Source organism: Carassius carassius, chromosome 5, assembly GCF_963082965.1.
Source record: "Carassius carassius chromosome 5, fCarCar2.1, whole genome shotgun sequence".
Taxonomy (NCBI): Eukaryota; Metazoa; Chordata; class Actinopteri; order Cypriniformes; family Cyprinidae; genus Carassius; species Carassius carassius.
The window spans coordinates 28,276-40,000 of record NC_081759.1 but is presented as its reverse complement, the minus strand read 5'-3'; the positions used below and the strand labels follow the sequence as shown (position 1 = coordinate 40,000).

Genomic DNA, 11,725 nt, shown 5'->3' with positions numbered 1-11,725 from the left:
GCAATTAAGCACACTTCACATTCTCATTACACCTCACAAAAACTATAACAGTAACCACATTAGACAACTTTACTGTCAATAATAATTACAATTTAAAGTTCCATGGCAACTTTTCACAAACTTTTCAAGGCAGCCTACACTGCATTTAAAGCATACATTCGTATCAGTTGATGCATTCCCTGGGAATGAAACCCTTGACCTTGGATTTGCTATCAGCGTGCTTCAGATACAGGAACAGCACAATATAACTCATAGTTCACGATCTTAAGTCAGAGACTTTAGTCAATCTTTAGCCAGTCTTTTTATTACAGAGAGCAAAGGTTTGTCTCTGAGCTAGACACAGACTGTTACACAGCACTCAAGGGTAAGTGACTCTTACATTCAAATCTATAAAGATTTATTATTATTTTTTTGTATTTTAACCCTAAGAAAAGTGAAAAACTTATGTTTTATGTAGATTATAAGGCAAAGATCCTAAATGCTATCCTAACACTTTGACTTTAGATTGATTAGAAATATAATCGCAGCCAGTTGAAAAAAACTGATTACATTATAAAAACCTGGCATAATGCAATATAATGGTCACCACAGGCTTTTCTTTACTTCAAAGGTTCAAAGAGGCTGTTCAAACTTCATTTCCATGTATGGTTTAGCATAACCTGTAACAAAACGAAAAACAAATATACATTTTGAACTGAACAAACCATTAAACAAATGGAGACTATGTGTCAATGAAGACAGATGGGCGGAGCTTTACAGCAGAAGACAATGTTGGGGGTGGGGGGGGGGGGGGTAAACAATTCTCAGATGGGGCGCACAGGACCCTAACACTGACACGTGTAAATATCCAACAGGACTGTGAGTGGTGTACAGGCAGGTACAGGAAAAGACAAAGACAAAGGTTTTTGGAGGAGTTGAGGGGAAAATTATCACTAGAGAGTCTTTTAAATCCAGGAATTGGCCCAACATTATCATTACGACAGATCCTGAAAAACACATTCATATTAAAGATATGGTAATTCAATAAATTGCAACTATATTGGACAACGTACTAAAATACAGCAACAACAAAGTATGACACTGATTCTGCAATGAGGCGGGTGCTGGTAAAAAACAACTCTTCCAGTCGGTCTGTGTTTATAAGATGAGAACGTAACAAGCATCTGTCCTTAATGCGACTGAACAATAATGCATCACAGCAAGAACACAGGCCTCGCTCCACTAGAGAACACTGGTTGACTGTGTCTCATGCCAGCGAGAGAAGACCAAGAGTATCTTTGTGGCTGATGGCAGATAACATACAACAGCAACAAACACACGCAGAGAGACACGGGACAGCAGCATGCTGTTAGGAGACGCACTCGTCTGCACAAAGATCCTCTTTGTGTGCTGCTCATGAAGAGGGTTTTTACTTTCTCAAGAACCTTCTCTGCTCTTATGACTACAGCTCACAACAGACAACCATTTAGCAAGAACTGTGTTTCCTCTTATGGACAGGACGCTGTTTGTTTGGTTGATGCAGTTCTGTTATCACAGGTAACAGAGATCATGTCCGGGAGACAGATGTGTGTGGTGTGGGTCGCAGCGCTTCTGATGAGCTCAGGTGTGATCGCACAGCAGGTGAGTGTCTTTCACACCAACATGTTCTGTATCAAACAGATATTCATGTCATAGTCTCTGTCTAACAAGTCATAGCCAAATCATAGAGTGGAGGGTTACAAGTTGATGTAAACTACAGTGAAAAGGGAACTTTGTACTCTTGGCTCATCAAGCATTACACTCTGATGTCAAACAAACATTCACCATTTGTGTTCAGGTGGACATGAGCAACACATCCCTGACAGAGATTCCTGAAGACACACCTACAAACATCACCGGATGGATCCTGAGCAACAACTCACTTATGATGTCTGCCTCGGATATAAACACCTTACAGAAACATCCCAGGATTAAGATCCTAGACCTTTCTTATAACCACATACAGACGCTGCTTCCTGGAGCCTTTGACAATCTCACAAACCTTGAGATTCTTAAACTGAGGGGAAATAGATTGCAAACCCTTGACAAAGACATCTTTAAAGGAGTGAGAAATCTGAAGAGTTTGGATCTGAAGGAGAACCCATGGAAGTGCTCCTGCTCGCTCACAAGCCTCGTCAAAGAGCTGAACGACTCCGGCGTATTAATAGGTGAGAACGAGCCCTTTAGTTGGTTTTATCTTCAGATATGGTGCATATGCCTTTGCCTATTTAATGTTTGTTTTGTTTTGTTTTGATTTATTAATCTGCAAACTCACGTGTTGGTCTTGCAGGGAACGAAGTCATTTGTTACAGGCCTCAGAAAACAGCTGTGCTTGACGGAAACCCTTCCTGCTCAATTCAAACCACAACCATCAAAACCTCTGTGGAGACATCTACCACACTGAACCCCCGATCAACCCCAACACCAGCGGCACCCATAGAGCCCAGCAACAGCAGTCAGGTCACCGGCTCCAGCCGAGGTAAACACCTGCCGTCTCTAAAACACTGTGACTTGTGCTGAGCTCAAACAGTGCAGCTCTGATAACATAAAGCACACAGTTACAGCACTCTGCTGTGGATCCTCTTAGTGGACACAGGATAAATAACTGCGTAACCAATGAGAAAAACCCTTTTCACAAACCCTGTTGAATACACAGCTGATGTGAGTGTCGTCTACAGAGCATGTGTTTCTCCTCAGGGCTGACGGCGAGGGCTGGAGAGACACACACAGGAAGCCACAGCTGGAAGTTCCTGCTCGGTGTCGTGGCTCTCACCCTCAGCACTTCCATCCTCATCGTCTGCGCGGTCAAATCTCCCTCGTGGTACAAGCTTCTGTTTAATTACCGGCACCAGAGGCTCTGCGAGGACGTGGAGCACAGCGTCTTCAACACAGGACGCTTTTCCAACTTCAGTCTGGACACCGAGCAGACGGACACGAGCGCTCAGGAGCTGGACGAGGACCTGGACACTGGACTGAGCTTGCAGCCATTTCAGGAGGATGATGATGGCTTTATAGAGGACGGCTACATTGAGCCGGGAAACTACAGAGAACACGCAGATGCGGACGAGTCATGAGCGAGATCCGAGCAGGAGGAGGACAGACGGGTGCAAGAAAGAAGCTACGAGCTCTTACATTAAACTGTGAGGATCTTTTTATTCCAGAGTAGAAGTGCAATACGACAAAGTCATTAAAATATGAAAATCAAAGATCACTGAACTGCAACTGCAAATGCATGAATCTAAGCATGTTAAAAAGTTGTGTGCAAATGCTGTCACTGCACATTATCACAACGTAATGCAAATGTTACTTTTTCAAAGCTTGTAATTTAAGCATGAAATATTTTGTCCCTAATATCCTAAAAAAATCCAGGATGTTTATTGATTGTATGTAATTTTTCTGCAACATGTAAAATCATTTAAAAAGAATCCCTGGCACGATTGAGCTGAAAAGCAGTCGTACTCGTGCGGAGATGGAGAAACTGCTGCCCTCTTGTGCACAAACTCTGATGAACCTTTACTTGTGAGGAAACAAAAGCACTTACTCTCTTCTCTCGGTGAATATCACGTCCATACTCTGAGCTTCTCTGTCATTCTGCGCTTTCAGCTAATGAGACAAACACACAATAAACTGAGCAGGAACGAGAAGAGCAAAGAGGAAGATGATGCTGTGTAAATGATGTCGTCTCACCATGATGATGTCATTCATCACTTCATCCATCTCAGTGTTTGTGTTCAGCTTGTCAACCAGCTGGTAATTAAAAGATCAGATCATTTAAATAATTATATTATGCATCCTAAAATCTAACACATGGATTTAAAATAAAGAGACTTGTAGCACTGATTTAGATTAGTGTACCATGTTGTAATCCGCCAGTTTCCCCTGAAGATCTCTGATTTCTCCAGCTAGAACTTCTGCTCTGTTCACAGAAAAAACATTACATTAATAACTGCATCGTGATGTCATCAACGCTAGACCACTGAACAGAGGACCAAAACAAAGAAAATCCATCAAATTTAATCAAAATATATCAAAATAAAAGGTAAAACACATTTTAAATATACTATAGTATACTGTAGTTTTAAAGACATTATGTAACATTAATAATATTACAGAAGATTTATATTTCAAATAAACAACATTCTTCAAACTCTCTGTCCTGAAAAAGGAAACTCTATCATGGCTTCCAAACATTTTAATGTTGATACTGATCATAATAAAAAATATTGCTTGTAAAATATATTAAAACAGATAACCGTTATTTTAAATTGTAACAATAGTGTTTTTGATTATCTGCTATATAAAGATTATTTGACATTATGCATTGGACTGTTTTGTTGATTCTGGTGGACTAAAATCACCTTTTTTCGTAAGAAAGATACACTGAATTCTCCTGATTGAACGTGTCAATGTCCTTCTGTAGTTTGCTGGACTCCATCGTCAGCTCATTTATTTTACTCCTGAAGCAAACAAATCATTTTTATCAGTCTTACTTATCTGAGATATACTGAAGAGTCATAATATCTTCACCGCTGTTTACCGTAATAACCCAAGGTAATAGGACTTATCCAGGATTTGTCTCTGTGGTCCTTTAGGAGTGAAAATAGAGCGGTCAGTGTGCAAATCTCACATCACTATAATGTTCGTTAGAAAAAGGAAAGTTGGTTCACCCTTCATGCCTGTCTTCATCCCGCTGAGACCCTGCTGAGTCACCGGCCGATCAGCCACTTTAATCTGAGCCGATAAAACACCAGGAGAAACCACGGGTCCAGCTCTGCTGCCAGGACGAGCCGAGCCCGGGACCATCTGTGACACACACACACACACACACACTGATGATTCTGTGTGACAGCAGACAGAGAGTGTGACTGTAGTGATCTCTCACCGCGGTGCTGACTCTGACGGGGGTCAGCGGGGGTCGGAGGGCTGTAGGGGGTCGTCCAGAGCCCGGTCCAAATGATCCACGGCTCACGGGTCTCTGGCTGGCCATTGTGTTCTAATGAAAAGATAAAAACACCGGACATTAGAATATATTAACCAGATTAAACCAGAGTATAAAACAGCACAGTAGAAAAGATTACAGAGAGTTTGTCCTCAGTGAAAAAGATGTTCCTCAGCATCATACAGTCTCTGTTAGGAAGAGTTCATGAGCAGAAGAACCAATCATCATAAAAGTACATACTGTAATTCGAACAAATACTTTTCAGGGCTAATCCTGAAATTGCAATCAGCAGTGTTTGAAATCTCTTCTGTTTTGAATGTGTGCTTCACAGTTTTAAAAGCAGTGTGTTAGCATTTGAACAAAGTGCTGTAAATCCACAGTATTGTGCAGGTTGTGGTTAAAGTCGTGGGATAAGTGTGTAGAGTTTTAAAAACTGTGTTCAAGCAATGAAAAACAAACTAGAGTTTGGTCACATGAACTGCTGCTGTGCAGACTGTAGTTAGAGTTTTGCACATGTGACTCCAGTTGTGCCCACTGTCGTTTAGCAATCGAAAAAAACTGTAATGAAATCAAAATGAAGTTATGAAATACTAGATATTCTGGTTCTTAAATAACGTACTAATAAGCAGTTTAGAGACAGCAGCTACACAACATGACAAAGTAGCTTTCTACATTTTTACCACCTCCTTTATAACCTCCTTTATAATACAAAACATCTGTAATGAGATCAAATACATGATTATTAAACTAAATTAGCAGTGGCAGTACCATGAGATAATGACAGGTCACTGTAAAAGAGAACTGGTTCTTAACTGACAGACCTGAATAAATAAAGATTATAATCTTAGCATCAGACAGCAATATTATATTACCATGGTATAAATCATGGTGTGTTTGCTAACAGCCTTATGTTTCGATATTGAGGCTGTTTAATGAATGTGGAAGTCGAATATTATATCAATGTTTGAGATTCACAGATTGAATAAACACCGAGTTACTGAACCCGTCTTTTGTCTTTCTGGATGTACAGAGAAAGTACAAAAACTAAACATAAAACATGAGGTATAAAATACAGCATCGTGCAAACAAATGTGTTTAATGTCCGGGTCTTTCATCTACTAACTAAAGTATATAACTTTAAAGATAAAGCATTGAAGAAAACAAGCGAAACAACACGCAGATTATTATATTTTACAGGCTAACAAATTAGCAACAATGCTGTATTTCTTTGTTCTCGTTCTCCAGCAGAAAATCTGTTCCTCTACCGAACTGTAAGTTATTTAATAAGTAATCGCTCACCTTTAGATGTAAATATAGTTTGATTGCACTCGTGTAGTTTAGCTCCTTTCACAGCAAACTAGACGCTCGCCTCTGAGTCGCGTAGCAACCGAGAAACTCATCGCGAGATTTCGTGCGAGAACAGCGCAGCGCTGCCCCCTGCTGTCTGGCAGTGACGCAGCAAGCGCATCTATTGGAAAGTTTTATTTTATACATATAATATAACTATATAAAAAAAACGTTCTAACTGCATTTGTACAACAGCAGTGTTAAATGCCAGGTTATGATGGCGTATCAGAATCAAATAGCTATTTGCCTCATTCCTAAAGTTTTCTGCTTTGAAACAATATGTTATTGTATAAAGTGCTATAAAAAATAAAGGTAACATGACAGGAGCCACAAGAAACCATTATTTTATGAGTGTGTGTGTTTGTTATTATTTTATTTTATTTTTTCATTCCATTATTTTTTTCCCCTCAAGATCTCCCTTTTTTATTTAACCCATCAGAGCACTGATCACCTGCAAGATTAATGATCATCATCTGCATAACCTCCTGCATGTAACTTTTTTACAGGGCATAAATCAGTATTTAGTGCATAAATAAGGAATAATATATTTTTATTTTATAAAATAAAATAATCATTAAGCTATACTGTCAAATAAAAATAAAGAAAATAAGAATAATCTAACTACCTATCTACAAGCAACAGCACAAATAAATACAACAGAGTAAATATACAAATAAAATAAATAGTGATTTTCAGTTTATTTTAGGTAGGTCTAACAGTTTTAGGTACAGAAATTGAATAAAGTAATAAAATGTAAAACATAATTGCATATTTGACTGTATAAACTAAAGATTAATCTTTATTAAAGTTACAAAAGTTATTCAGTCAAGAGCAGTGAGTGATTTCTTTGTTGTTGCTGTTTGATTAACATTAAGAAAGTGCTGTCACTTTAAGAGAATGCACTGATCCAGTACATTCAGCAGGCCATGTCTGCTGTAGGATACTTACCAAGACAGGAATTTTGACATACTTTTGTGTGAATTTGTCCATTCAAATACAATACTTCAGAGAGAACTTAATATTTTAGTAAAAATAATATATTATTTTGCTGGACAGGTGCACTGACATAACTCTTTAATCCCATGAGAATTAAATTATAACTATAAATATTAATGAAACAACAATGAATAACAACAGTATTAGAGCAGAACATCAGGTCAATGAAAGCTTGTTATTTGTTATTGTGGGGTGGTGTTGGGGCAGTGGATGCCTTTGGTGTGAGAGACCCGAATCCACTGTGAGACACCAATGTGTCCCTGAGCAAGACACTTAACCCCTAGTTGCTCCAGAGGCGTGCGACCTCTGACATATATAGCAATTGTAAGTCGCTTTGGATAAAAGCATCAGCTAAATGAATAAATGTAAATGTTATTCATCATACAGTTTAGTGTTCATAGAGGCTTTCGTCATTCACTTATTGGTGTGTTGATCAAACATCTCCATGTTCCTTAGGTCCCTGTTGCCATCATGGCCTCCAACAGCATAAACTATCCCTATAAAGGGATGAATGTGAAGTTTTATTCTTACGTTTGAGTCATTTATTGTAAGCAGGAGGTTCCAGTATTCACTCTAGCTTTCAATTGCCCACTACTTTTCCCACACTTACAAAAATTCAAATAAAACAAACAAAATTTGATCTGTTTTCTAACAGTAATAATTATGATGTTCACCACTGACATAAATCAACACCCTGATATTTTCTTGAGTTTAATAGACCATTTGTTCTGTATTATTTGTAAAACTCTTATATTGAAGGGCTCCAGACTAACATTTGACAGTTCTGCAGATGATGGGTGATGTGTGGGATGTATTCAAAATAAAGATAATTTGATCATAAAATTACTATTGTTTTGCATTAATAATTGCAGTTCCTATTAATATTTCATGTTCATTTCTTGTTTATTTATCTTTTGTTTATTGCTTATGCAGATCTGACAATAAAGCACTAAGCTTGAGTTAAGATACAAAATGTACTTTTATTAACAACAGTAACAGGTGCAAAATCTACTTTTTATACACAGAAAATATATGTAGTCCACTCTTATTAAATATACCATTACTTTTCTAGCATATGGAACTGACCAACTTCAGTGATAATGTGTGATTTAGTGGAAAATTCCACTAAAAGTTTGTGACTTTTCTTATTTCATGCACACACACACACACACACACACACACACACACACACACAAAAATGTACAAAATCTGATTTCTTGATGACTCGCTGTTTATAACAGATTTCTGTGCAGAAGTCAAATGCTTCTCACTGGATCTCACAGCACTATTGTATCTGTGCACTAACAGTGTTGCCAAATCAACTTTGGCTCCCGAATAAAGCTGTTCTGAGCTTGGACAAGTTTGTGTTGTGGTCCGAGCTGAGAAACGGCTTTTGCTTTGTTTTCCGTTTGATGATTCTCTAATGCAAAGGAATTGGAAGAGCTTATGAGTTGGGCAACGTGGTGGTCGCACCAGTGCTTGCAAACACTGGAGGTCCCACCGTTACCCATAGGACCTTACACCATCTGTCTCTGTGGCCCTACCAGGATCAGAATCAGCTGTCATTGTCAGATTGGAAGAGAGCCAATCGTTGAGCTCATTCGCCAATGTGAGGTTTCAGGCACCAATCGATATGCGTGCTCTCCAATGTGAGCTATGAGAGCCAATCGCTGCTCTGTGAGATTGGATGATGACACTGGAGTCTATTCTGACGAGCGCGCATTTCAAAATTATCATCGAGCAATTTGATAGATAGTATTTCTTCTCATCAAACAATGTAATATTTTTTCTCTGTTTCAGTTTACCGTGTGCTTAATTGGTCATTGTGGTGGGCGATATGATGGCTTATATCTCAACGATGATATAACGTTTCGACCATTAGGGATTTTGAATAAATGAATACAATAAATGACTTAAATAAATCATTAGGTTGAAACCCGGATGTGTATCAGTAAATTGGGTCCGTGCATTCAGTGCGGCAGCCTAATTTAGTCCCTGTCTTTCATTAATTGAAAACAAAGAAGAATAAAATTAAAAACACTCACTGCTTTAAAAAGGAACAGTTCATATCTGAGAGAGTGAAGACTATGCAGTGTTTTAATTTTACATTTTATGCAATTTCTCTAGTATTTCTTAATGTTGTATTATTATTACTAATGTATTTGTTACTAATGTATTTGTCCTTTTGTTTGTAATTTACTTCTTTTTCTCATTTAAATAAAAATCAAATAACAAAAATAACTATATTAAGATACGTAGCTGTTGTGAAATAATTTCTTACATTTTCCTAGTATTTGAGTGTCTCTTTTTTACAATCACTAATGCTAACCTAACATTACATACATTTATTTATTTATTCTAAATAAGAATTATGAATAAAATCCATGTTTTTTCATTTTGTGGGTAGATGAGCACGAAGTATTTCTTATTACATTGTTGTATTATTATTATTACTACTGTATTTGTTACTAATGTATTTATCATATTGTTTTTAATTTACTTCTTTGTTTTCATTTAAATTATAATCAAATAACAAAAATAACTATATTGAGATATGTAGTTGTGAAATAATTTATCAAATCCTGAAGTTAGATTTAGGTCTTATTGCCCACCCTTAATTTTTCCAAGTAGAATCTCTCTTTTTAACAATCACTAATGCTAACCTAACATTTAAATAGGAATTATGAATGAAACCATTTTGTGTGTAGATGAGCATTAAGCCAAAAAGCCACAAGGCCATGGGAGACGGCGAGTGGATGGCCAGGCTGAGGACTTTTGCCCGCTGTGGGGTTTGGCCTTCTGGAGAAGGCAACAGACCAGCCCCAAGGCAACGGAAGTGGTATGACCTCTACCCGAAGGTAAAGCAAAGTTATCATTCATCCATTATATAGTATGTAGTATGCTGATCACCTGACAATAGTTCAGACAAGTTAGTAAAGTAAACAATGATTATTATCTTTAGGGTTAGGGTTAGGGTTAGGGTTAGGGTTAGGGTTAGGTTATAGGGATAAATGCGAAGATTGATCACCTTTGAATTGATTAGGGTTAGGGTTAGGGTTAGGGTTAGGTTAGGTTAGGGTTAGGGTTAGGGTTAGGGTTAGGGTTAGGGTTAGGGTTAGGGTTAGGGTTAGGTTAGGGTTAGGTTATAGGGATAAATGCGAAGATTGATCACCTTTGAATTGATCGACCCCCCATATCTTGTGATCCGTATCTGCTATAGAGCTGAAACATGGTTTATTATACTCCTTGGGCCCTCCCCAGTTGATTGCACTTGGTTTCGTCGGTCTAGCGCCACCAGTTGCCGAGATATGGAGTTGATCACTTACTTGATTTTCGAATGTATGGGTGGGACTTAGTGTTTTTGTGGGGGTTGGACTTAGTGTTTTTGGGGAATTTTGGACTTAGTCAATGGTTGGACTTAGTGTTTTTTGGGAATTTTGGACTTAGTCATATGGTTGGACTTAGTATTTTTTGGGAATTTTGGACTTAGTCACGTTTTGGGTGGTTTTGGTGGGGTCTTTGTTGGTTTTGAGTGGTTTTGAGTGGTTTCCAGTGGTTTTCGGGGGTCCCCAAGTGTTTTTGGAGTGGTTTGGTTAGGTTTTGGGTGGTTTTAGGGTTAGGGTTAGAGTTAGGTTATAGGGATAAATGCGAAGATTGATCACCTTTGAATTGATCGACCCCCCATATCTTGTGATCCGTATCTGCTATAGAGCTGAAACATGGTTTATTATACTCCTTGGGCCCTCCCCAGTTGATTGCACTTGGTTTCGTCGGTCTAGCGCCACCAGTTGCCGAGATATGGAGTTGATCACTTACTTGATTTTCGAATGTATGGGTGGGACTTAGTGTTTTTGTGGGGGTTGGACTTAGTGTTTTTGGGGAATTTTGGACTTAGTCAATGGTTGGACTTAGTGTTTTTTGGGAATTTTGGACTTAGTCATATGGTTGGACTTAGTATTTTTTGGGAATTTTGGACTTAGTCACGTTTTGGGTGGTTTTGGTGGGGTCTTTGTTGGTTTTGAGTGGTTTTGAGTGGTTTCCAGTGGTTTTCGGGGGTCCCCAAGTGTTTTTGGAGTGGTTTGGTTAGGTTTTGGGTGGTTTTAGGGTTAGGGTTAGAGTTAGGTTATAGGGATAAATGCGAAGATTGATCACCTTTGAATTGATCGACCCCCCATATCTTGTGATCCGTATCTGCTATAGAGCTGAAACATGGTTTATTATACTCCTTGGGCCCTCCCCAGTTGATTGCACTTGGTTTCGTCGGTCTAGCGCCACCAGTTGCCGAGATATGGAGTTGATCACTTACTTGATTTTCGAATGTATGGGTGGGACTTAGTGTTTTTGTGGGGGTTGGACTTAGTGTTTTTGGGGAATTTTGGACTTAGTCAATGGTTGGACTTAGTGTTTTTTGGGAATTTTGGACTT

General features: G+C 38.5%; 1 protein-coding gene across 1 annotated transcript in view; it reads right to left on the bottom strand.

Annotated features, from left to right (window-relative positions):
* Positions 1–5,007, bottom strand: part of ift74 (intraflagellar transport 74) — a 25,952-nt gene extending 20,945 nt beyond the window's left edge. Inside the window, exons 1-7 of the mRNA XM_059549306.1 lie at positions 4,901–5,007; positions 4,686–4,821; positions 4,556–4,604; positions 4,377–4,475; positions 3,874–3,934; positions 3,706–3,765; positions 3,560–3,621 (exon numbers count right to left, since the gene is read on the bottom strand). Of these exons, the coding sequence (XP_059405289.1) occupies positions 3,560–3,621; positions 3,706–3,765; positions 3,874–3,934; positions 4,377–4,475; positions 4,556–4,604; positions 4,686–4,821; positions 4,901–5,005 (572 nt within the window). The 5' untranslated portion in view covers positions 5,006–5,007. The remainder of the gene's footprint in view (positions 1–3,559; positions 3,622–3,705; positions 3,766–3,873; positions 3,935–4,376; positions 4,476–4,555; positions 4,605–4,685; positions 4,822–4,900) is intronic.
* Between the last annotated feature and the right edge of the window lie 6,718 nt (positions 5,008–11,725).